At 46.9% G+C, this 27,000-nt stretch overlaps 2 protein-coding genes across 2 annotated transcripts in view; one reads left to right on the top strand and one right to left on the bottom strand.

Moving 5' to 3' along the window:
- Positions 1-27,000, bottom strand: part of WDFY4 (WDFY family member 4) — a 293,287-nt gene that overhangs the window by 66,492 nt on the left and 199,795 nt on the right. Inside the window, exons 44-47 of the mRNA XM_003278166.4 lie at positions 24,643-24,791; positions 17,809-17,929; positions 15,095-15,180; positions 13,508-13,570 (exon numbers count right to left, since the gene is read on the bottom strand). Coding sequence (XP_003278214.2) covers positions 13,508-13,570; positions 15,095-15,180; positions 17,809-17,929; positions 24,643-24,791 — 419 coding nt within the window. The remainder of the gene's footprint in view (positions 1-13,507; positions 13,571-15,094; positions 15,181-17,808; positions 17,930-24,642; positions 24,792-27,000) is intronic.
- Positions 1,512-2,264, top strand: LRRC18 (leucine rich repeat containing 18). Its single transcript, XM_004093060.3, has one exon. It carries the CDS (start codon positions 1,512-1,514, stop codon positions 2,262-2,264), a length of 753 nt encoding a protein of 250 aa, XP_004093108.2.

Here is a 27,000-nt window from a genome sequence, read left to right as displayed (position 1 = left end):
ACATTTCCCTTTGACACTGGGTGAGGAAAACATATAACTATATCCCCACACAGCCTGATTGCTCAATATTCATGTGCTATATCAACTTGGGTTCTAATAAAAGGTATAGGTGATGAAGTACAGAAACTGTAGAGCACCTCTCCCTGCCCATCCCTGCAGGGGACAGAGGCAATGCAAGTTTGTGTCTCCCAAGGGCATACTTCTGCCTGGTTTGGAAATCTTGGTCCAAAAAAAAAAAAATCAGCAAGCAGGAGGTACTGAGTTGTTAAAAACAAAAGGGGGTCCCAGAACCAAACAGAACAGAGTTGCATCCTCTTCCTGGCTGCAGACCTTCCTCACTTCTGAGCCTCAGTCTCGCTGCGATAGGGGTAATGCTCTGGATCTTGTTGTTGAGGATTAGAAACAATATGTGTAGCAATTTTTAATAACTAACACTAATCAAGCTATTACTATGCACCAGGCACTGTTATAAGTGCTTTATAGTATTAGATAATTTATGCCCCCTCAGAGCTCTGTAAGGGCGTCTGTTTTCAAAAATAAGAAAACACAAGCACTGGGAATTTAAGAAGATTGTGCGTAGAGTAGAGCTGGACTTCTAAGCCAAGAATGCAGAAGCCAGAATCCCCATCACATCACATTGACATTCTGCTTCCCCGCACTGAGGCAGTCATGGCCATTTATCAAGTTTCTGTGCGGAGGAGTTGAAGTCCAGTGTGAAGGATGTGAGAGGAGGAGAGAAGGGGCAGGAGATGGGAAAGGCAGCATTCTCCATGAGCTTTGCCCGCACCCCCCATCCCCGTGTGCTCATGATGGGGAGTTGTGGTGCTGCTGGGCCCAGCAATGGCACACCCTGATATCCCTGGGCTGAGCAACAGGCTTTTCCGCATGGCTACTGTTGCACTGTAGCCAAGGCCTCACTAGTTCCTCTGGGTCCATGAGGGGAAGAGGGATTTGAGAAGTTGGTCTTAGTACCCACCTTATTCTCTAAGATCCAGACTTATGATGGCTTGAAAACTCAGCAGTCCCTCCCCAGGAACTTGTATGGAAACTTCAGGAAATCCTAGCTTAATGCAGGGGTCTAGGAAGGGGCAGATATCCAAGAACACACACACACATGGCCCTGGGTGGGGGGTACGTGACAGTTTGGGACAGTGGAGAGTATTTATAAGTCGTGGCATGGCACAGCTAGAGGGACATTTAGTGTCCTTCAGGCTGACCCCACACCTCCTATTTTAACATCCGAGAAAATCAAACTCTGAAGAAGGCACACAGTTTGCTGAGAATCTATGGCTGGTCTGGGTCCACTTTGCCCTGACCTCTCTCCGCAATCCTCTTTCTTGCTTTTTAAACCACTGAAGAGCAAAGCGTCATGACGTGGGGGAGCCCAGTGCCCTCTGGCCTCTTCTAACCAGATGTTTTCTTATCTTTCAGCAGTTTTTCATGATTTTTCCCCACACTGATCACTATCCAATCAGAACAACAAACTTCTAACACTCCCTTACTAAAAGAACATGGTTAAGGGCAAGAAAGGCCCCAAGGGCAAGAATATCACCCTCAAGGTGGCCAAGAATTGCATCAAAATCACTTTTGATGGGAAAAAGCGCCTTGACTTGAGCAAGATGGGAATTACCACCTTCCCCAAGTGTATTCTGCGCCTTAGTGACGTGGACGAGCTGGACCTTAGCCGGAATCTGATCAGGAAGATCCCTGACTCCATCTCCAAGTTCCAGAACCTCCGGTGGCTGGACCTGCACAGCAACTACATAGACAAGCTGCCTGAGTCCATTGGCCAGATGACCAGCCTGCTCTACCTCAACGTCAGCAACAACCGGCTGACCAGCAACGGGCTGCCCGTGGAGCTGAAGCAACTCAAGAACATCCGCACTGTGAACCTAGGCTTGAACCACCTGGACAGCGTGCCCACCACGCTGGGGGCCCTGAAGGAGCTCCACGAGGTAGGGCTCCATGACAACCTACTGAACAACATCCCTGTGAGCATCTCCAAGCTCCCCAAGCTGAAAAAGCTCAACATAAAGCGGAACCCCTTTCCAAAGCCAGATGAGTCGGAAATGTTCATAGACTCCATCAGGAGGCTGGAGAACTTGTATGTTGTGGAGGAGAAGGATCTGTGTGCAGCTTGCCTGAGAAAATGCCAAAATGCCCGGGACAAGCTGAATAGAATCAAGAACATGGCCACAACGACACCGAGAAAGACCATCTTTCCCAATCTGATCTCACCCAATTCCATGGCCAAGGACTCCTAGGAAGACTGGAGGTGACTTGGAACCTGACCCTGAGGCAGAAGGGAAAGAGAGAGGGAGGGAAGAGGGCTGTGGGCTGCATCCACAGGAAACCAAGGGCTCCCCTGTGGCTGCAACAACTCTTTCAGCTAAGCCCATAAAACTCCTTTCCTTACTTCCTTGGCATGTGATTGTGTTGATTGAAGGGCTTTTGGTTCCTTGCCATTCCTCACATTTCTCTGTCCTCTGCACACACACTCACAAGTACAGGCACAGTGAGTCAGGAAGGGGCTGTCCATGTCCATCCTACTCTTGCCCCCAGATCTCTTTTGTCTACCTCTGTGGCCTAGGCAGCTAATGCCGCCACACACTCACTATCACTGGCATTTCAGAACCCACCGCCAGCTCCCAAATGTGAAGTTATTTAATGGAAATGTTTTGGGTCTGGGCTTCAAAGGCAAGGAATCTCAGAGCATGAGTTTGTAAGAAAGTAGATGAGCACTTGGTGTTGGGTAGGGGACAGAGCTGGACCACAGAAATGGGCAGGTTTTATTATTAAGGTATCAATAGGCAGATAGCTTCTTGGGCTCAAAGCAATGTTTTCTCTCTGAACTGAGCTTGCATAACTTGCTCTACGAGCTTTCTCGGCTAAACCTGCAGACCTCTGACTGGCTGTGAATGAATGAAGTTGCACTCCCATCCTATTACATTCAGTGTTTTTCCAGACCCTCATGGGAGAAACGAAATAATGGTGGCAAGTATGGGTTGGTGGATTCAATAAATCAACACCTTACTCGGCACCGTGCTAGATGCAGGGGTCATGTCCCTTTGGGGAAAGCTTGGCTTGCCTGGTGCAAGCTGGAGGAGAGAACAACTGAAATGAGATGAGCCAGAGCACCACTGTCTGAGGCATTCAGGAGATCCCAGTCACGGATGTGCAGGGCTGGCCTGACAGAGAGAAAAGCCAGATTCTGAGGTTGGACAGATCTAGGTCCATGGCAGCTCTGCTTCTGACTTGGCAATCCCTTGGGCACCTAACATAGCTTAGGTTCCCTCACTCGTGAAGTGGGAATAATGCCATACCTAACTCCAAGGTTTCTGTGCCTCTAAAACAGGCAGCACATGGAGAATGTACTCAGCAGAAGCCAGTTCTCTTCCAGAACCATAACTTGGTTCATTGCAGAGCTGAAATACTACTTTGAACAGTGGTGCCAGAAAATGACAGCAACCAAGTCAATTCTCACAATAGCCGAGGACCTTCTCTGGCCTCACTGTGTACCACACTCTCACGCTTTCATGTGCGTAAAAGAAAAGAATCAAGAATGATACCTTGAGGGAGGCTTTTTTCCCCAGGACTTTCCTATGTTGGTGGCAAGTTTGCTGAATGGATGATGAGAAGCACCAAGAGGCATCCATCAGTGAAGTGGTATTATTTTCTCCTCACATTGTCAACTACAGCACACCACACATTTCATTTCTTCACGCCTTGCTGCTTATTTCCTCTTGCAATGCTTAGCTATGACAACCCTACCATATTTCTAAAACCTTGGGAGATCTAGATTCAAAATTTTCATTTTGGTTTTTCCCTTTATTAAGTGTTTTTCACTGTAGAAGTAACAGAACCACAACATACTACTAAATATAGTAGCTTAAAGCATCCATCATTCTACAGTATAAGTCAGCTGCAATGCTGGCAGAGTTCCTTACTAGTTATTTTTCTGTATATATTTTTATACATAGTTAAAATTATAGCATTCCTGTCATTTCTGTCCTGCTTTGAAACCCATGCTGTTATCTGGTATTAATAACCACACTTTAAAACATCTGCAAGATAGTTATTCTTGTGGATATACATAACTATAAGTTACTGTTGTACCTTTAAGTTATTTTCAGTTTTCACTAATGGGAATAGTCTTGTGATGAGAGCCTATATAACTAAAACATTTTAAAATATTTTTAATTATTTCCTTGGCATAGCCTCATTATTGGAAATATTGTGTTAAAGGGTGTGTTTTAACAATAATGTTGATACATGCCATCAAGTAGCTCATAAAAGGTTTACACACATATGCCTACCAGTAATGTAGTAGAGAACCCATTTCATGGCATCCTTGCCAGCACTGAGCACTGTCCTTCACATTTTTCTCTTCACCTGATGTCCGAAATGACTCATGAAACCCCCTTCTGAAGCTGAGGGGAGCAACCGTGTCTGAGACATGTGTGATGGGACACCATGCTGTAGGTATAGGAGCCACCACTAGCCTGCCAGGTCTTGGACATGTCCATAAGGGAGCCAGTCTGCTATTTCAGTCACTTCATCTCTGACCCAAAAGGTATAGAGTCCATGCAGAGACATATGATCGAGACAGAGAGTGCTGGATAGTTACATGACGACTTTCCATTTCAATTTCTCCCACTTCAGACACTTTTTCTTTAGAATTAATTTTCTCTCCTTAGGTATTCAAAAGGTTCAGTAAAGGAGAGAAGTTAAGAGAAACATCGAGGTTACAGAGCCCACCTGGTGCCCAGGGTTTGCCGGTCCACGTCCTCCCTTCCCCGCTGCAGCACACTTCTTGCCATGCTTGGTCCTCAACACCCTTACTTGCTGCCGACTGCTTGGCTGGCCTGACACTCACTCCAGCCTTGCTCTGGGGCTTTATCATGCTTTGCCTCTTATCACACATCTCAGGAAGGAGTTTCAAGTGCATTTAACTTTACCAGGATTGAGACATACACAGGCAGTGGGCTGGATTTGCCTCAGTGCATTCAAGTCAGACACCTCTTTAGCCAGGAAATGCTGGCAGCAGGACGAAGCAGACTGGAGATAGAGGCCAGTTAGGAGGCATCTTCCGCATTCTATTTCTTTTTCTGCCAAGGAAAAGGTTTGATGTTGGTGTTCCCTCATGCTCTAAAATACCTCAGTCACCTTTACTTCTTGGAAATTGTATTAAGCATAAAAATACTTCATAGGAAAGCCTCGGGGGTTCTCTTTCCTCAAATACAACAAAACCCCTATTCACACTAACCTGACCATCCTGAAGGCCAGGCATGACCTTGGGGAGCTGGTGTGACCTCTGCCCTTGCTGTGTTTGCCTCTGTGGCCTGGAGCAATTGCCTCACCCTCTTGTGTCTCCATCCGCAGAATACGCTCAACATCTTCCTAGAGTAGCTGTGGCAAAAACTTGAAGACTACTCGGCTAACAGAATAAATGACTCTGAAGAGGAGAAGCCCCCAGTTAGGAGAAGACAGAGTGGCAAGTGAGATGTTCTGGAAACCAGGCTCGCCGGAGCTGGCCAAGCCACCGACTTGCTTCTCAAATTCACCTCACTTCCCTTAGCTTTAGCCCACCTGTGTGTGAAAATGACTTTGGGAAATATTTGATGTGGTTTTTAAAATGTATATAGAAAAAAATTTAAGAAAATTACAGATTATATATTATAGACAACTAAATATTTAAGACTTTAAGACTTAAAAGGCTTATTGCCTCTACATTTCACTCAGACTAGTACATCTCAATGCCAGTAGTCTGTGATAAGTTTATGTAGGTATAATGAGATACCGATATGGTTTGGGCATTGGTCCCCTCCAAACCTCATGTTGAGATTTGATCCCCAGTGTTGGAGGTGGGGCCTAATGGAAGGTCATGGGGGTGGGTCCCTCATGAATGGCCTGGTGTCATCCTTTTGGTAATGAGTGAGTTCTCACTGTATTAGATCCTGTTGAAAATTGATTGTTAAAAAGACCTTGGCACCTCCCTCTCCTCTCTCTCTCTTCCTCTCACCATGTGATGCCTGCTCCCCTTCACCTTCCACCATGAGTGGAAGCACCTATACCCTAAAGCCCTCACCAGAAGGAGGTGCCGGCACCTGTACAGCTTGTAAGAACCATGACCCAAATAAACTTCTTTTCTTTATAAATTACCTAGCCTTAAGTTTTCCTTTATAGCAATGCAAATGGACTAAGATACCTCAAGCAACTCCAATTTATACAAAAAGTTTTATAGAAAAATATGCTAAAAATGCTATAGATAAGGTAGGATTTTAACAAATCTTTCAGTGGTGCATAGGTAGGCAGGAAAAAGAAACCAGAGAAATAAACAACAGGAAAAAAACAAAAAATAAAAATAAAATGGCAGACTTGTATTCTAACATTTTGTTAATTATAATAAATGTAAACAATCTGCTTTATTTGTAATGACCACAAAATGGAAACAACCAAATTTTGCTCAATGCACAAATTGTTAAACAAACTGGTATATTTCTATCATGGAATACTACTCAGCAATAAAGAGGAACAGACCACTGATATGTACAACAACTTGAATGTATCTCAATGGCACTATTCTCAGTTAAAAAAAAATGCCCATCTCCAAAAGTCACATACTCTATGATTCCACGTATAGAACAGTCTCTAAATGAAAAAATAATAGATATGAGAAACAGATTCATGATTCCCAGGATTTAAGGATGGTGGGGGAAGACAGGGAGGTAGGCATAACTATAAAGTGCTAGCACAGAGATATCTTTGTGGTGATAAAATAACTGTGTATGTCGATTGTGGTGGTGGTTACTCAAATCTACATGTGATAAAATGACAAAGAACTATGCATACACATGTACCAGTGTCAGTGTCCTGGTTCTGAAATTGTGCTATATCTATATAAAATGTAACCATGGTAGAGGGGGATATTAAGTGAAAGGTGTACAGAGTCTCTCTGTACTATTTTTGCAACTGTGAATCAATATTTTGAAATAAAAATTTAAAAAAAAATCTTACAGCCTAGATGCAACAATCAATAGATCCTTATACACCTGCCCAGCGCTGATTTATGAGGCACTATGGCAAGCTTAAAGTGAGAATCTAAAACACTGAGTCAGCCTAGAGATACAATTGAGGCACAGAGTAAGGCAATTCAGGCACCTTAACCTCGGCTCAGCCAGCTAATCTAAAATTTCCCATTGTTGATCTTATTCTTGCAGATTCCTGAAAAAGTTGCAAAATAAATAGAAACTGCATGAATTCTCTATGTCCCAGGTTTTCTGGAGGTAGCTGGGCACAGGGGGCAACTAGGATGGGAGAAACCTTCAACCAGTGTGCTGCTCATCACCATTCCTGGGCATTTGCACACCTGTTCCCCAACCCTGGTGGTGTGGGAGTATAAAGGTTGTGGAAGCAATGTGGCTGGGTAGAGTTGGAAGGAAAAAGGGCAGGCTTGCTGCAGTGACTGGGGCTTGCATCAGGCTTTTGCCCTGGAAAGGATCTGAGGTTACGGCTAAGGATACAGCAGAGACGAGGCATGAACCTAGTACAGCCAGACAAAGATGAACATGGAATGGGGCCAGGGCCAAGGTCTGAGCATGACCTAGGCAGAATGGCCAGGGCTCGGATGCTCATGGCCCACAAAGCCAACTGTGTGAACAAGCTCCTAGATGCTGCAGCACTGGCTGTCACTCTCATTTTGAGTCTGCAGCCAGGTGCCGTTCGCCTCCGGGCCCAGTGACTCCAGTACAGACACAGGATATGAGTAGTTTGGTCTCCACAGTTGTGCTCCCAGGGCTTCACTACAGCAAGAAATCCAAGGACCATGCTTCTCTACTCAGTGGTGGAGCTGGCACTACCTTTACCAGTTAAGCGATTGTGTACCTTACAGATCTGTAGCCAATGACGTGAATCTCTAGGGGGCAGGATTGAAGGGGGAGAAATGCTAGGAAGGGGAACTTGAACTTTAGCCTGCCCCCAGCTAACTGTGGTGCCTCTGGGGTGTGGTTAATTATCATGGAAGGTCATATTCTCATGGGAATCGCATAGGTTCTTATGGTTGATTTTCTAAATTATTTGTCTTTCATTATTTTTCAAAGAGAATCTCTAAAGGAAACAATAAACTGAAAATGTTCAACTGTACAACTTTGCACCCCCAAGATAAATTTCATTCTAAACACTATATGCAAAGAATTTATACAATTAAGAATGATTTTAGGAACTGCAAACACCCAGGTACAATCAGGCCCTGAATACAAGCACCATCTCACACCCAATAGCTTTCTCCAGCCCGGGGACGCTTTTGCCTCAGTGACATGGTGGATGTTCTAGTTTATCCAAAAATATGTGCTGAGCCCAGGAGAGATTTGAGAGAAAGAGAATCAGATAGGCATCCTAGCCTTGTATTTCTCTGAGTTTTCTAAACTCTGGGGTCAGTATAAACTGAGGTCATTAGAAAGCGATGTAACTGAGCCAGGTAATGTTAGCTTCCCAAAGAAATGCCTGTACAAAAATAAGTGTGAATGTTAGGCTCACATTCATGCAGAGAACTGATACAGAGAATTAGGTTCCCCAGCACTCTTTTTGTACGTTATATTAAAAAGGAATTGCCACCTTTGGTACCCACGATCCTTTAGAGAAGAACCAAATTTGATATTCAGCACCAAGAGAAAGTATGTTCCAGAAATTAAAAAAAAATCGCAAAAGCCTGTTTCTTATTATCTATCCCTGGAAAATAATATAAGCCAGCATGATTGTTTGTTTTAGTTTTCTTAGTCTCAGGACAATTAGAGTAACTAAATCACTCCACATGACCACATCTATTTTTTCTCCTTTAAAGGAGTGTTGGGTAATTGTTAAAGGATGGTTACACCCTGTGTTTAATTTTGAAGCTGTCTGTAGCCCTTTCTGGAAGGGCATGAGTACATTTAAGTGTGAGGATGTGTGTTTATCCACAAGCGTATTCCAGCTAGCTGCCCCCTTTCCCTGCAGTTCCTGCCATCATTTCTCCTTTTCTGATTGGTCTTTTTACATCTCAAAAATCCTGCCGGTATTCAATACCACAGAGCGGGACTCATCCAACAGCTCTAGCTGGCATATGTTAGAAGGCCCTGTCAGCTTGCAGGACCTTGCACCCCACAGAAGTCTGAACAGGTTACCATGCTGTCTTCAAAAGGTTCAGTCCTGTACCATGGAGACAAGATTCATGCAGGCTTTGCAAGTATTTTCTACTTGGAATTCAGGCCCAGCGAACCTCCTTAGTATATACATAGTTATGGAGGCAACCATTGTCACTGAAAGCCTCAGCAAAACTCTGGTACCAAAAGCTCTGATTTCCTGTATGTGTGGGATGGTGCCCAAAGGAGCCACATGAGTCATCAAAAGCTGAAGGTTTAGGGCATGAAAATCTGTAGCCTAGGCCAAGGGTCATGGGCCAGTTGAAAACCCTCAGAACGGCACACACACCTCCTTTATAGGTAAGAAGTCCACATTCATTAGAGTGACTAACACGCAGCTAGGCATTTTTCAAGACTCATTCTATGATTATTGCCTTCAGTGATCCAAAAGAAAAATCATCAGCTTCATTCCAGGCATATGTCAGTGGCCAGCCAAGCCCTCCTAAGGCTGAGGGCTGCCACTGCCTTCCCACCCTGGAGCTCCTGAAGCCACAATTGGGCTGGCAAGAGAAGGGCTGGAAAGGAGGCCACTCCAAGGAGCTGAGGGCAAGGAGAGCCGCCTGCTTTTAATCAATTGTTCTGTTAACATGCCCAAACACACATCAGGTTATTCTAAAATTAGGCAGAAGGATTACAATTTACTGGGCACCTACTATGAGCCCAAGTCAGCTTGATCCTGAAGCCCGGGGCTGTTTATTTAGCTCAGTCTTGCCACATGCCCTCACTGTGTGGGTGGCCTCAGAGCCGAGGGTCAGCACCCTGCAGGGTGTCCGCATTTTGCTGAGGCTCTCCTTCCCTGAACTGAGATAAGCATTCCTCTGGAGCACCAAGCACTGTTCCTAGATGACCCCAGAAGCTTAGTCAAGGGTCTCCAACCTGGAGCTGTGCTGAGACTGCGCCAGGCATGACCCAGCATAGCCCTGGAAGAGCCTGCTCCAAAGGGATCAGGTAGCCATGATGGCAAAAATAATCACATTGGAAATAAAACGAGAATGGGGCTCAACTGTACCACAGAAGCAAGGTGGTACATAGGCTGGCATTGCAGGTCATCATCAACCTGGGGATGAGTAAGGAGTAATCTCCAGACATTTGACTCATCCACAGAGCATCACCTTCCTCCAACCTGGCAATCATTTCTGAGGGGCCTCTAACTTAGTGGGAACAGCTGGGGGTAAGCTCCTCTTCTGCATTCCTCCCTCTGCCCCTCCTCTACTTGCCCCTCTCTATTTGGAGTAGAAGGTATGTGGAGGAAGGTATATGTTTCCAGGCAAGGCACCACTAAGATTCTGAGGACAAAAGACAAATAATGGACAGAGAGCTACCCACAGTCATAGGGACAGCTATGTTGTCACTGAGTGACATTACAGAATAGGTTCATCAAAGGGTGAGCTGCAGAGACAATGGGGCTCAGTGAAGTGATGTGTGTCACGGTTGATGCAGCATTGCTCCAGGGAGAGAGAAAACCATCTGCAGCCCATGAGCATTGGGGCTCGGAACTTCCCTCTGCGTGGAACCGTGTGTGGCCACCTGCTTTTGCTGACACCCTCGGTGATCACCCCCTTGTGGATAACAGAACCTTGATTCTCTCAGGGAACCCTACTCCCCTCAATTTGGTCTATGATATAGTTGGGTGGGACTGACCCTATCCCCAGAAGCTGGGTGGGTGCATCCCTCTGATCCAGCCAATGAAAACACTTGATTGGTTCTGGGATGGGCATGTAATTAACCTAACTGGGGAAAATGACGGTTTGGGAAGTTTTGCTAAAGTTACCGGGATAGAGCATGTATGGTGTGTGGCGGGATTCCTGCATGATTGACTGTCAGTCTGGAGCTGTTGGGGGTATCGGTGTCCCCGTGATGGGAACACCTATGAGAAATGGAGCCAGGCCAAGTAAAATCCTCCCTGAGAGAGGGAGAGCCACCACTTCCTGCAGACTTACTTGTGCCTAGCGGTCCAGCCATGCCTGGAGCAGACCATTTTTGACCTTCAGGTAGATGCGATGACGAATCCTCTTTTTTTGCTTCAATTACTTTGAAATAGCTTTTTACCTTGCACTGAAACAGTGCTAAGAAATCCAAGTATGAACATAAAGGCTTATATGAAACATAAACAATATGAGATCAGCAGGGCTGAGATTCAGCAGATATGCACAATTAGGACTATCCTGTTGTTGAACTATTAAACTATGCTCATTACAGTTGGTAAAGAGCCACCCCAACTCCAGCGACCCACTGCTGCCCAGGTCCCCTGGACCACACCCTGGCATGCCTTGCACTTCACCACAATCTATAAAGGGTAAGTGCCTGGCACAATAGGAGCCTCTGCTGGCAGCCACTGCAATTAGTCTATTGAAGGTCATCAATGACTCTCATGTTACAAAGCTCAATGGTCATTTCTCAGTTCTTATCCCACTTGGCCTATCAACAACACTTGACCACTCCCACCTTGAGTCACTCTACCTGGCTTCCAGGATGTCTTCCACACCTACGGTTTCTGCTACCTTTCTGGCTACTCCTTCCCCATCTCTTCAGCTGGCCCTGCCCATGTCCTTACAGAGGGTAAGGTTGGTGTGCCCAGGGCACAGTCCTCTGATCTCTTTTCCATGTGCATGCATTCTTGACAATCTTGCCCATTCTCATGACTTTAAACACTATTCTGAATTTACGTCTCACTTGAACCTCTCTCTTGAACTCCAAATTCATATGCCCAATAGTTCCATGATGCCTTTGAGATGTACGATAGGCATCTCAAAATTCACATATCTAAATCTGAGCTCCAGATAGCCACAGTGGCCCTACAGCCACTCTTCCTGTGATCATCCCCATTTAATTTTCCAATTGCTGAAGCCTAAATCCTCTGTCTTATCCTTAAGTCCTCTCTCACATACATGCATTTCCCACACTTGATTTGTCATCAGATCTCATCAAATGTACCTTTAAACATGTCCATAATCTGATCACATCACATTATCTTTGCTGTCATGTTCCTGATCCAAGCCACCATTGTCTCTCACCTGGATTACTGCAATGGGCTCCAGTAATAGCTTCCTAACTAGTCTCCAGCTTCTGCCTTTGACCCATTCCAGTCTATTCTTGGCACAGCAGCCAGAGTGATTCTTATTAATATGTCAGTACACATCATCCCTCTGCTTAAAATCCTCCAAAGCTTCCCACCTATTTGGAATAAAAGCTGACACGAGAATCTTGCACCAACTCTCCCCTGTGACCTCCCTCACCTCCACCCCAACTAACCCCCTGCACTCCAATTTTATAAGCCTCAGCCATGCCCTGCTCTTCCCTGGGTCTGACACACTCTTCTCAATTAACTGTATAACATGTTTCTCCGCCTTTTTTTTTCTTTTAGACGGAGTCTTGCTCTGTCACCCAGGCTGGAGTGCAGTGGTGTGATCTCAGCTCACTGCAACCTCTACCTCCTGAGTTCAAGCGATTCTCCCACCTCAGCCTCCCAAGTAGCTGGGATTACAGGCACCTGCCATCATGCTCGGCTAATTTTTTGTATTTTTGTAGAAACAGGGTTTCACCATGTTGGCCAGGCTGGTCTTGAACTCCTGACCTCAGGTGATTTGCCCACCTTGGTCTCCCAAAGTGCTGAGATTACAGGAGTGAGCCACCACACCCAGCCAAGTCTTAATTCAAAGACTGTTTTGTTGCTCCATCAACAAGCAAATACCATGTATCAAAAGCTATTGATAAATAATTTTGAAGGAATTAGTGAGACCCATTTTATACTGATTATAAATATCTTGAATGTCATTCCTGGGGACACCCTCTTGCTTGGTCCCCACACATTCCTGGAGAAAACCAGCTACCACCTTCTTCTATTCTCACCCTGACTGAAATAAAAACACCTACTGATCCCTAAGTGGCCTTCCAGAGAACTGGGTAGCTGGAAAGGGGACCTGGAGGAGGGACTGCAAGTAATTCATTCACTGGGAGAGACGCCCCATAGCACAGATTCCTAAATTAACGTCTGATTCGCACACCATCATGTATGAATTTAGCTTCTAAGCGTTCAGAAACCCTCATCATAGGAGGGACAGCATGGGATTGCTCACACACCCCCATGGGAGGGCCTGACCTCCAAGGCTGGGCCTGATTCCACACCTCTGTGCCACCTGCCCAGTCACCAAAGGCAGAGGATGCCTTCCTGCCACTTGGGTCTGAAAAAGCCACAGGTCATATGAGACTTCAAGTCTGTTCACAGAGGTTTAATTGGCAGAAGGAATTTCAGGAGTAGGATGAAGGATCAGAGGAGGAACATCAAAGCCAGGGCAGTGCCATGCCCAGAGAGCATGGCTACCTGCCATTACCTTAGATTGAGGGGGTCCTCCGAGGCAGCTTTCCCCTTCAGGCTGGGTTGGAAAGAGCAGAAGCTACATGAAAAGGGAAGGGATAATTCCATCAGCAGAGTCAAGACCCTTTCTCCTGCTGCAGAGGCATTTCCGGAGTCAGGCAGGAAGCTGGGCTCATTATTGCTCCCCCTAGCTCCATCCTGCCCCCAGGTCATGAACACCAGGCCTGGATGTACCTCTGAGGCAACCCTCAGCACTCTCTGGCATTATACACTATTGCCTTAATACCAACAATGACAACAATAAAACAATAATTACTTAGGCAGTGTGTATGAGGTACCACCTCTGGGCCAGGCACTTGACAACATTGCCAATGTCAACAACCCTGCTGTACATTCCAGTGTGTTGCTGTAAGGACAAGTGCCATCTTAATGCCAGGCTCCTTGAGCCTAGTGGGTAGTGGTTGTGGAGTCTGCATTAGGCCACCTTCACATCCGAAGCTGTGGAGGTGTAAGATTTCTAGATCAACTGTGAAAAACTTAGTTTAATGAACAGAAACCACAGGGGGAAATGAATCAAGTTTAATGGGTTGCATGTCTGCTTGTTTGGTTTGGTCTAAACTAGGCCTTGAATATAATTTTAGGGGGCAATCTAGCAGCAGCATGGAAGAACCGCATGAGCAGTCCAAGGAAGTTCGCCTAGAACTAGCACAAAAGCCTCTCTACCGTTGTTTTTCTCCACCCTGGCCCTGCCTCTTGGTCGCAGTAGTGGGCCCTGGGTGCCAGTTCCACAGGGCCGCTAGAAGGCAGGGCTTGAATTTCTGGGCAAAAAATGGGCTCTTTGGCCAGGGGATATCAAATCTCACCTCAGAACTTCCAGCCCACGTGGAGCAGGACATAACCACTCCCTCTGTTAATCAGCCTCTCTGTGGTCTATAATGATGAGGAACTGACCTTCCTTTCTGTTCTTTCTAGATTCACTACAAACCAATCTACTGATCTATAACTTTAATGGTAATAAAAACAAATAACCATGGTATTAAGAACTTACACACTAGCTTAGATTTCTTAAATTGATCCATCTGGAGAAAGAGAAGTTAACTAAAACAGCAGGCTTCTCTCTTTAAGAAAAAACATGTTCAGTGCACATGTGGGAAATCAGTTGTTTGGAATTCCTTCCAATGAAATACGAAATTGGAGCAACTAAAATTGGCAACTGGGATCAGAAAGAAAGATTAAGCCAAAAAAATTACTTGGAAAATTAGAAAATAAAGCCAGAACATTCTGGAAGTCTCATTAAACAGCCAGTTCCTTAACTCTGTTGTAGCTGTGCAATTTTTTTCTCACTTCCTGTTCTATGACACTTCAGTTCAGGAAAATGGAGCCTGCTCCCTAGGACTGAAGGAAGGGCCTTCTCTGCCTCTTCCCATACATCATTTCATGACTTGGCAGTTCTGTAGGCCAGCAGTGCCTCCCTGGGCCCAGCCTGAGTGGCGTTCACTGTGGGTTGAGAACACTTTTCCTGAGCAGATAGCTGAGTGTTCTCTGCCCCTCTGCTCTCAGTTCAGGATCAGTTTCCTCAGAAGGAGGATTTTCAAGCTCTTACCTTTTAAAGGCCTTACTCCGATCATTGTTGTAGAAGACAAGAAACTTGGAATATCCATTGTGGAAGAAGATCTCCAGGGCGATGTCCTGTGAAGAGAAGCCCCTTTTATGCTCCTGATATTTTGTGGACTAGAGACGCCCCAGGGTGACACAGCTGCTGGAAATGGGTCATTGGGGGTCTCCGTGTCAGAAGACCCTTCCCGGGTGGTCCTTTTGAGTTCCCACAGTGGGAAGACCTCGGTGACAGGGATGGGGTGCTTCTGCAGAATGTGTGGGAGGGCAGGGGGCCTGACCACAGCTTCGAGTTCTGTTGAAGCAGGAAGCAAAAGGCCCACTCCCAGGGCAAGCGTGAGGCAGACACGAGAGAAAGCACCCATGCCATCATCAGACATTTTCACTTCTGAGTTATGGCATGGGTGAGCCGGGAGTCACCTTACCAGAAATGCTAGGGAAGCTAGTTCAGTGGGTGCAGCTGGGCAGCATCATGGGTTGATCTACAGACTTAAGCAGCACAGGGCCCCCTGCCCAGGCCATTTTGATGTGGTCCCACTGGCGTAGTAAGGTTTTTGTCAGGGGTACTTCCTTAATGCCTAAATCAAATTCACATAATTATCTTTTCTTTTTTTGTTCTCCCATCCTTGTTTCCTCTCTAACTCCCTTCTATTCCAAGCTACGTAAATAATAAACTTGGAATAAGAGATAGAGTGAGTCACCTATAACATAAGCCTCAGGGATGAGATGAGGCCAAGGAGAGAGAATTCCCAGGGCTGAAGGGAGAGTTAGGGAGAGGTGAGACCTGCATATGGAGGGAAGGATGCGGTGGGGTAAGGTTCAGACTCAGAAGTGGGTACTGCATGCAATAGCAGAGTCCTGTCCTGCATCTACCTGGCTGGAAGTGAGTTCTCAAAGTGCAGTTCATTAACTTTCCTGAGAAGAGAGAAGGTATCTGCAAGGATGTTGCATACCTTCTCTCCTCTGCTAGTGGACAGGAGACTCTTGGATTTTTTTCTACAAATAGAAATATAAATACTGTGCAAAACAGAAAGTGAATGCAGAATCTGTGGAGGGTACAGCTTGCCCTGGATACCTTGAGTGCCAAGCTCTGCCTTTCTCCTGGGAGAATCCAGGGATGGACAAATGGTGGCCTTGCTCAAAAAGCTCTCCCTTTGGCTTCCACCACTTCAGGTGAACCAACCCTCTGGAAATAATCACCATGTACTGGGGGAAAAACCCCACTGACTGATACCTATCTGCTACTCTATATAACATGTAAGGTAGACACATAATCATAAAAAATAATTTTGAGTACCTACTTTGTGCCTAAAATTCTACTCAATGCTGTATGTATAATAGTGGAAAGGCAGGACATGGCCTCCTGCTCACTGAAGGGCAAGGAAACCAGAGAGGTGCCCACAGGAGCTAATGTGGCAGAGCTGAGGTGGAGATTGGCCCAGACCCAGCAGCACTGCCCAGAACCATCAGGGCAGGGCTGCTACTTCCACTCTGCTCTTCCTGCTCCCTCACCCTGCAAAGGCCCTCAGGAAGCTCAGGCAAAATGAGAACTAACTGTGTTGCAGGCAAAAGCAGCAGAGGGAGGAAGAGTGCTCATTAGAGGGCTAGAGTGGAGCTCTAGGAGGGCAGCTGGGGCCGTTCAGGAATTGCCCCACCTTAAAGGCCTCCCTGAGCTTCAGTTTCAGAGAATGATAATGAGCCCTCTTGCAGGAGGGATCACTGAATGAATCAATGACCTACCTACAGAAAATAGATTTACAAATGAAAAATATCTAGTTCATCTAGGCCAAGCACTGCTCTCTTGCTAGCCTTTGGAACTAACAGTGACCCTGTAGAGAGGGTGGGAAGAGATCCTGCCCCTCCTGTCATGTGGTCCCCCAGATCCCCTTTTCTGCCAGCTGCCTGGGAGGCCCAGGGCCTTGGGATGCAGCTTTGCTATTGCTGAGCTTGGGGTAATGAAGTCAAGATGTGTTTGATGTCGCTGGGGGCCCCTGAAGTTTACCCTACTCCCTTTGCTGCTCAGGTGATGTTTCTAGAAAGTGTGATCTATCTGTGAAGTGGGATGAGAAGTGGGAGGTTATGACCAGCTTATGGCTGAGCTTTTCCTCTGAAAGGAGCCACCATCTCTGTTGCATGCCTGGCTAAGCCCTTGAAGGCATGGGTGAGGCACTGAAAGATCCTGGTTGGAGAGAGCAGTTGGGAGATCCCTAAACCACTTGGCCCCAGAAACAGGGCCAAGCAGGAGCTTGGCAATAGGCGAGCACCTTGGGGAGAAAGGGGGAGAGTATGTCAGCAAGGGAGGTCTTACGCCTGCGGACAGGGCAGGGCAGAGGGCATTCTACTCCCAGTCATCAGCTCTACCCGGAGGCAAGGTATCTGTCCTGCCCTGTATTCCTAAATCTCCAAGGCAGCTCTGGGCTATGTCAAGAGCAAAACAGTGAAGCAGCTAAATCCTAAAAGACACAGCAAAAGGCCCAACAGCCAGTGGCAGGGACTGCAGAGTGGAGCAGAAGTCAGAACTCCCACCTGGGACCAGGGCCACCATAAGCCCAGGGAACAAGTGGGTGTCTCCTTAAGGGCACTGGGCTGTGCATAGGCACAAAGAAGAATCACAGAGGTGTGTCTTTGGATGGCTCCTGGACCACCTGTCCCATGGCCCTGCCTCTCGCAGGCCCCAGGCGCGCCAGCACCCAGTGTGCTTACCTGCAGGAGAAAGCGAGCCTGCCGTAGCTCCCGCATGTCAGCGTAGCTGTGGCACTGGCACGAGTAATGGTCAGTGGACCTGTCTTTGCGGCACAGGTTGAAAATGAACGGATCGCTGATGCTGAAAAGGAAACAGGCACGCAGGGCACATGTTCAGACATCAGAGTGAGGACATGTGCAGGCTTCTTCCTCTTCCTGCCCTCCGCCAGCCCCACCCACATTTCCAAGGACACATCAGAGAGGTGCGGTGGTCACTGCCAACCAGTGTGCTAGCCCTACTCATCTGAGAAATCCTTGCTGAGTGCTTGCCCATGTCAGCTCTGGCACTGGCCACTGACACGTGAAAGCTGCCCTGCCCTGGAGGAACAGGGTGGGGTGTCAGCCTCACCAGGCCAGGGGACAGCAATATGACAGCACAGTTTCCGGGATGATGCTGACAAAGGGTATGAGGGTCGGGGTGAGAAGGCCCCTGGGTGAGAGTGGGGGCCAGGAGGGAGGGCTTCACGGGTCCTGTGCGTGACTGTAAACCATGCCCAGGAGCCCTGGTGGGTTCCTGTGGCCTCTCTTCCCTGGCTCCCCCGTGCCCATCCTGGCCCTGTGCCAGCTACCTCTGCCCAGGCATGACAGTCTCAGCCCCAGGATGCCTGCTGTGCCACACACCTTAGTCCCTCTGCCCAGGTGTTCTTGTTTTGTATTGAATGACCTCCTTCCCTGGCAGGGCTGAGAGGCTGAGTCAGGTGTGGCCTGTGGCTGCCACAGGGACTGGCAGGACTCAGACCCTTCATGGCAGGATTGGGGAGTACAGAGCACTTGGCAGGGAGGTTTGAGGGAAGCCAGGTGACTGTGAGACTGACTGCAAACCAGAGTTAGAAGGGGTCAGGCACCACAGGGAAGAGGAGGGAGGGGAGCAGAGGAAGGCAGAGAGGCTGCTGGCAAGGTATGAGGACAGCACCCGAAGCTCATCTGCACAGCACCGGCATCCTGAGAGGCTGCCCAGCCTGGCCTGGGCCCTGGCAACCTTCAGGATGAGGTCTCTTCAGAGGTGAGTGAGGCTCTCACTGAGACTGTAGAGTGATGTCTGGTGTCAAACCAGTGAGCTCTTCAGGACCCTTGGCCTGCCTCCCCCACATCTTTGGCAGCCCTGAGAGCTATCTGGCTCTCAGCTGAGTTGCCCCTAAACATCTCTGACTCCCAGTGGGGCCATAGTGGTAATTCTCCTTCCTACCCTTGGCTTAAGTCAAACCACATCCCAGGTCAAGGTACTGGTGGGGATGACATAGCCACTCATCTGTGCTCCCAGCATCCGTGCTAACAGGAACCACAGCAAATATCCTTTGCCCCTTGGCTGCATGTCTGACTGGTCTCTCTCCCCTGCAGACCATACAAAGGCCCAGGCTTGAGTTGCTGGGTATACCCACCCCAGGACAAATAGATGTACTGAATTCTGAAGCAATTGCTCAGTCATACAGCAGAAATAACTTCCTGAAAGCTAGAGCTCGTTCAATTTGCAAGACCCAGGCTGGAGAGAGAAAATGTAGGGGGTGCATCTTAAAATTCCCAGGCCAGGCCTTGAGTAGTGAGAAGCAATCTTGGAGAGCTGGTAAGGGACTCACTGAAAAGGCAGAGAAGGGACCCACGTGTGATGTGGGACCCACCTCCCAGGCACCTGGAGGAACAGAGGCATGCCTCCAGCAGGTATCAGACAGTCCCAAGATGAGGCCCCTTGGAGAGTTATGAGGGGTGTGCAGGAGGCTTTCCCAGAAAGATCTCAGAGTGACCCTTCCTCCTGGAGAAGCAGAAGAGAGGAGGGGAAAGGGAGGATAATAAATTTGTCCAAATATTTATTCCTAAAGAGAACAATTTGTACACTGGAAATAACTGAAATGCCTTGAGCTAATCATATGAAGCTTTTCATCATCTGGACACATGGGAGCTTGAGAAATAAAGTTGATTTCAGTTATAGACAGTTACATTTCTGAATATCTGGGGCATGCGGTCATCTTAAATTGTGTATACAACCACAACCATTCTGATAAGATGCCAGGACTGAGAAACGAACGCCTCCCAAGCACGCCAGCCCTCAAGAAGCCTGTGTGCCAACCACAGGCCCAGAGAGCCCAGGGCTACAAGGGCCCCTGCCCCAAGGTGGTCCTGCCAGCCCCAGCCCAAGGTGGCAGGGAGTGGGTGAGGAAATTGTTTCAGCTTCTCCCATTCCAGCTCCCAGTGTGGTCCCCATGGCCCAGCCTACAATGCAGCCCATGGAGCCTCCATGCCCCACTTCTTGGGGAAGTTGAGAGAGGCCCAGAAGTCACAGACCCAGAGGGAATTCTCTAGTCTATGGTCAGTGGCAGTCCAGCATGTGCAGCACTAAGAGCTTCGACTTGTGCTGGGCAGCAGGGAAGCCTGCCCAAGTGAGACACAGCCTGAGCCCCTTGTTTAGGCCCCTGAACAGCTGGACTTTGAGGTTGCAGACTCAGGCTCTCTGCAGACCCTTCTCAGAACAACCCTCCCAGGCCCTCTCCTCTAAGCTGCATCGTGGTAGTATGGATCAAACACAAAACGCAGCTTTGGTTCTGAATGCTTCTGCCAGGATGCTTTAATACAAACCTGCTGCTAGCTGAGGTCCTTTGTCCATTATTAATGCCTCTATCTTGATCTCAGCTGAGCTGCCCCTACACATCTCTGACTCCCAGTAAGGCCATAGAGACAATTCTCCTTCCTACCTTTGGCTTAGGTCTAGCAGCATCCCATGTCAAGGTACTGGTGGGGATGACATGGCCACTCCTCTGTGCTCCCATCATCCCATGCTTGTGAGAACCACAGAAAGTATTCTCCATACCTTAGCTGCATGTCTGGCTGTTCTCTCTCCCCTGCAGACCCTGCAAGGGACAACAGGTCTTTGCCCATGGCTCTCTGTCCTCTGTATCTTCCCCTGAGCTCGGGGCATGTTTGCTAAGTGACCGTCATGCTCTCTGGCCTGCCAAGCATTTCCCTGTTCATTATTTAATTGGATCCTCATAAGGAAACCTTATACTGAGCATGACTTATTTTTATGCCCATATTGTAAATGAGGAAACTGCATTCCAGAGAGGTGAGACTTTTCCAAGCTCATGTGGTCCTTAAGAGGTGAAACTTGTTTCAAACCCAGGTCCTCCAACTCTAACACCCATGCTCTTTCAATAGTGCCTTTTCTCCCTGAAGGAAGAAATGCTCCCTAGCTTTTACAGAGCTCTACCACTTGCTCCCTGCTTTCAGTTTGCTCTGTGCTGACTGTTTCTGCAACTCAGGACTCTGAAACACAGATGACATACAGAAGAATGCTCTGGAAAATGGTAACGAGCTTTTAGGAGAAAAGATAGTCATTTTCCTCCTGCTTTTAGAAACTGAATAACCATATAGAGGATGGATCCTCAGATAGACCCAAAGTCTCAGAAAAGCTAAATTATGTACATTATTGATTCCCCTAATTGACCTCCAAATTGAGGTCTATCATGTGTAACATTATTCACGCATCTGTGATTGGGAGTCTTTGACAATACTACACCCTACATGTTCTACAAAATGAATCGAAGTTCAGGCAGCCAAGGGTACTGGGTAGAAGGGGCAGCTGATACATACTCTTTGGGTAGAGCCATTGCCATAGTTCAGAGACTGCCATTCACAGTTCCGCAGCATAACAGCCAGCAGGATCTGCAAAAACTGTCCATGTGCTTAGGATAACTGTCAATATTCTGACTAGATAAATCACAGTGAGATAAATGGTAGTTATGATATTGGTTGACCTGTTCTTTGATAGTAGAAGTGTATTTCAGGATAAAACATACTTCGATTTGGCCCACATTTGAAGTTACCTGACTATTGCCAGAATTATACCTGGAATTTATACCCAGAAACATTCACTAGATTGTAAACTCTCTACCAGATTTAGTCCACATCTAATTCACTCTTTGCATCTGTGGAGTCCACCATAGTGCTGAGCATAAGATAGATTTTCAATAAATATTTGTTGAACTGAATAAAACAGAAATGATGCATTAAAACTGCTCACTGATGGGGAAGAATTGTCTGATTTAAAATACTCTATCACAAAGAGCCAGTTGGATGACTTAGGTTCCCACCAAGTTAATCAAATTCTCTGCCTTGTAAGCTTGACTGCCCTTGTCATGGGTAGAACCGTGTCCCCCAAAAGAGATATGTTGAAATCCTAACCCCCAGTACCTCACACTGTGATTGTATTTGAAAACAGGATATTTACAGAGGTAATCAAGTTAAAATGAAGCCATTGGGATGGGTCCAAATCCAACCTGACTGGTGTCCTTATAAAAAGGGAAAATTTGGACACGGAGATAGACACACAGAGGGAAGATTATGTGAAGACACAGGGACAAGATGACCAGGTGCTTGAAGCAATGCATCTCCAAGCCAAGGGATGCAAAGGATTGTCTGCAAACACAAGAAGCTGAAAGAGGCAAGGAAGGAGGCTTCCCTAGAGCAGTCAGAGGAATCGTGGCCTTGCCTTGGTTTCATGCTGCCAGCCTCTAGGACTATGAAACAACACATTTCTGTTTTGTGTGTGTGTGTTTGTTTGTTTGTTGCCACCCAGTTTTTGACTGCCCTAGCAAATGAATACAGCCACCCTAATCAGCTAAGAAAGGGACTTACTACAAGCAAAAGCTAACCTTCTCAGAAGGCTGTTAGTTTCTGAGGAAATTTCCAAAGTGCAAAGTCCAATCACTGTCAAGGAGTCTGTCATGTTCTTGAGTCTGATTTTGGATGTTTTTATGGTACATGGGAGAGGCTCTTTCAAGGTCTAATGTGCAACTGACTCAATTCCATAGCAGTCTTTTACAGAAACATTTCAGGTTTGACTTAGCCTTATTTTTAACAAGCTTATTTATGTATCTTCTTTAATCTACATGGTCAAAATAAGACTTAATCCCCATTGATTTGGAATGATCTAATAGTCTGTCTCAGAACCGCATCTCCAGGAGTGCTAGTAGTTTCTTAGGGCACTAGACGAGACCCTGGAGAGAAAGCACTGATTAACAAATGCTTCTTTGAGGTATGGTGACTAAAACTACCTGGGCACTTCCCCAGTGCAATTCCAGGGTAGTAATTTGTTCTCACTCTACTCCTACTTGCATTCTAGAAAAGTACATTTTCAGACATGAGAAGTCTCCCTTGTCCGTCATTGCAAATCAAGTGAGTACATAAAATCTGACCACTGGGCTTCTATTAAAAGTGCAGATATAGTGAATTTGATCATCATTAGGTGCACCTCATAAACACAATTTACCTAATCCATAAGATCTTATCTAACACTAAGTCTATCTAAACCAGAGGTGAAGAGCACAGCAGTGGATTACGCGAGTCATCACAGGGGCACGCCGTGCATACAGATAGGGTAGAATGCTTTCATCGGCTCTCAGAGAGGCACGGCTGCAGGCCCATTGTCCATATTGATCAGTATCAATAAAACATGAGCAATAAGATGGGATGAGGAGCCAAGTATTAATTATGCTTCTCCTGCCTTGGAGAAGCACAGAAGACTCACAGCAATCGGTGAACGTTTGGTATGAATAAAATATGGAAATTAGCAGAGAGAAAAATGCCAAGCATTTTAAAGCATTTTGATCTAAATCAACCAAGGTGGGCTGACATCTACTCTTCCGCACTCCTTCAACTCTTTCTTCCTTACATAAGCTGGAAGTGATAGGACAACTGGAAGTTAAAGTTCTTGGTTATTGGCAGATAAGACTTGGACTCCTCTGTCAGTAGCCTAAAACAGTGGCTCTCAAAGTGTGGTCCCAGACCAGCGATAGAATCGGCATCAGCTAGGAACTTATTAAGCCTCAGGCCCTGCCCCAGACCTACTGAATTAGAAACTAGGGTGGGGCGGGACCCAGGGATCTGTATGCTAACAAGCCCTCCAGGTGATGCTGGTGTCAGCTAGTTCGAAAGCCACTGGGCTAAGAAGTCATCTTGTCATTATCTGAGCCTGAGTCAACTGGAAAAGGCAAGGCCTATCTCTGCACGAAGAAATCTTCATCCAAATATCTTCAAAAACAATGATCAAGTGAAAACATACACTTGACAACTGGACTTTTGGCAAAAGTTCAGTCAATTTGATTTTGAATGGCCTTACTTCATAAACACAGGAGAATTGCAAAATAAGGGCTGCCTGTACCCAAATAGACCAATAGCACTTGATCCTAAAGAACTTGGCATTTCCTGCCAACGGCCTCTGGTATTTGTTTGTGTAAAAATGACTTCAAGTTTCTTCCCAAGTCTCACCCATTCTGCAAGACCCAGATCTTGGTCCCTTCCTCAGGTAGCTTTTCCCCACCACTCCAGTCCCAGGCCATCCCTCCAAGCCTGAACCCTGAAGATTTTGTCCCATGATCATAGTGTGCAGCCAACAGTTTCTGAAAGAACTTGTGCATGCTGCCGATTGCATTAAGTCCCTCGGAAGAGAGGGGCGGTGCCTGTTTTCTTACACAGAATGAGCAACCAACATGTTGTTGAGTGAGTAAGTTGACGGCGACTGAATTCAGCCATGCAAATAACTGAAGGACTCATCCCTGAGTCCTGACATTCCACATTAGGGGAGATGTGAGGAGCTGCCACATTGGTACCCAGTCCTGATCACTGCTTAGGGTAACTGTGGCCATGGATGGCCTATGCCTGCAGATCCTTCTGTTTTATCTCATGGCTAGTTTCAGGCCCAAATCTAAGTCCACTGTAACAACAAGGTGAGAAGGGGAATAGTGGGGGTGGCTGGTAAGGATGAACAGGGCTCAGGGAAGAATCTGCTAAGAGAAGTGGATAACTCACTTGGATAAGCAGTGACGGGTACAGTAGACATCACCCGTGGGAGACAGTGTGAAGTTCTCGCAGATGTAGAAGTGTTGGTGGCCAAAAAGCAGGACCCCTTCTGACACCAGGTGGCCCTGCACAATCACCAGGGATAACTTCTGCGTCACCTGGAAGGAGAGAGTGCCAGAGTCAGGTGGTGCACAGGAAGCATGCCCATGATTCTTGGGGGAAGCAGAAGGGTAGTGGCCAGCCATCCATGGGGCAATTGGAGGTGATAGCAGTGCCTTGTATGAATGGCAGTCCTGCTGCCCCAGAGCTGTACTGCTCTTCACAGCCTACGTGGCACTACCACACCCCACCTGGGCTGGTGTCTAATCTACTCAAGCACACCTCTGCTCCCACCAAGATGTGTGGGTGAGTGTTTACTGCTATATTCAGCACATCAAAGTCCTTTCTCTCACTTTAAGGCCCTCTACAACCATGCAAAGCATCCCAGAGTTAACTGTGAGGAAAGTTCACCAGGTACAAGACATCCCTCAGTTACAAAGGAGAGGGAGCTAGTCCAGGGACCAGCTGGTACATGGTTGAGCCAGGACTAGAACTCAAATGTGCCTAGAACCACAAGTGCAAGACAGGTACTGCCATCTCTGCAAGGCCAAGGAAACATGTGCAGAAGATGCACAGTGCTCTGCCCAGATCCTTCCTCTTGGACCGAGGTGAGCATTTCCCCTGTTGCTGGAAATGTTGGCAGTTCTCCAGAATTGCCTTAGCTGAATACAGTCCCTGGCCCAAGGTCACATCCTCTTCCCAGGGGTAGTCTGTACCCAACAACTGGACAATGTGGAGTAGGAAGGCTTAGCTCAATTCAGGAAAACTCTAAACAACCATCCCAAACCTAGAGCTGCTCTGGAATCAGCTGAAGTCTTTGCTGAGACTACATTGTGGTTGCACTTCTCCATTGGCCCAGCCCTGCAATCCTCATTCCCAATCAACTTTCTCCATACAGAACCTGACCCATGACAATGTCTTGGTATGACCCAGAGTTCTGCATGTACTAAGGACCAAGTGGGTCCTTACATAGCAAACCCTAAAGGAACAAGTGAGTGAATCAATAAATTCTAGAACATGAGAGCCTAAACGGACCAAGAATAAGGCCGACGCCAGCATTTTCTCATGGTAATTTTGTGCTAATTCCGGTTATACAAAAGCAGAATAGATATGTTTGGGAGAAAAAAAAATAAAAGAGGTTCCAGGAGATAAGACTGTCACTAAAGATCAGCCACCTACCAAGTGACACAGCCTGGAACTGAAGCAAAGCTCCCTGCTCACCTTTGGGAGCAATAACAAGGCCACAGTGGTGGCACCTGGATAGCAGGCCCTGAAGACCAGTTTTCCAACTCCTGCACCAGATGGGATTAGTGAAAGCCAGAGCCAAGGGCAGAAAGCAAAGATTCCCTGAGCGTTTTGTTCCAAGATAAATACTAACCACTATGATCCAGGGCAAATCAGGGCTGAGCTGTTTTTCCTAAGCTCGGACCAGCTGAGAGCCTCTGTTTCTGCAACCAAGGTTGGTGCAGGTAGCTGGCTTTCTTGGTCTATCCTGAATCTACTTTGACAGAGGAGCTGGCCCTCCAGCCACCTTCCAGGCCAGAGTCCAAAGTGGACTCATTTCCAATTTCATTCATTCATCCAGGTGGTCATCTATTCTGCAGTTACGGATTCAGCCTCTGCTCCATGGCAGGCACTGAGCCAGGCTTTGGGGATAAGGTGGACAAGATATACAAGAATCCTACCCTCATAGGGCTTAAAATCCAGTAGCGGGATTTTAACCAACAAACTATTACTACTTGTGATACATGCTAAGAGAGAAAAACCAGAGTGATCAGGACAAAGGCAGGGAGAAACTTGGCGAGAACACCATTCTGTTCTTGGATACTATTCTTGGCGAGGACACAGACCCTGAAACTTGAAGGATGGAAACAGGTAAGTTCTGGAAAAGCTTGGAGAAGAACATTTCAAGGAACGGGGACATCCAGTTAAGGGCCTAGAGGCAGGAAGGGCTGATTTGCGGAACAGAAAAGTGGTCAGTATGGCTGAGATGAGTTGGAAAGTAGGAGTACCTCCATCATAGGTGGTCTTAGGTACCTTAGCATGGCCCTTGGGTTTTATTGTGGTTGCAACAGAAAGCCATGGGAGAGCTTGTTTCTAAAAGATGGCACTGACTGCTGGGTGTAGATGGCATTAGAAAGGGTCAAGACTGAAAGGAGGGTGCCCTGTTGTGTTGCTATTTCAGTGGTCTGGGATGGACGGCAGAATGCAGAGGGAAGGAAGTGGGTGTATCTAAACAAGAAGATGGAGAATTGACAGGAGCTGCTA

The sequence above is a fragment of the Nomascus leucogenys genome, chromosome 18 (genome assembly GCF_006542625.1).
Source record: "Nomascus leucogenys isolate Asia chromosome 18, Asia_NLE_v1, whole genome shotgun sequence".
In the NCBI taxonomy this organism is placed as follows: Eukaryota; Metazoa; Chordata; class Mammalia; order Primates; family Hylobatidae; genus Nomascus; species Nomascus leucogenys.
The sequence above is the reverse complement of the archived record's forward strand: the minus strand, read 5'-3'. Positions and strand labels throughout refer to the sequence as shown.

Coding starts and splice junctions, on each gene's coding strand:
- LRRC18 (XM_004093060.3), top strand. CDS start 1,512: ATGGTTAAGGGCAAGAAAGGCCCCAAGGGCAAGAATATCACCCTCAAG.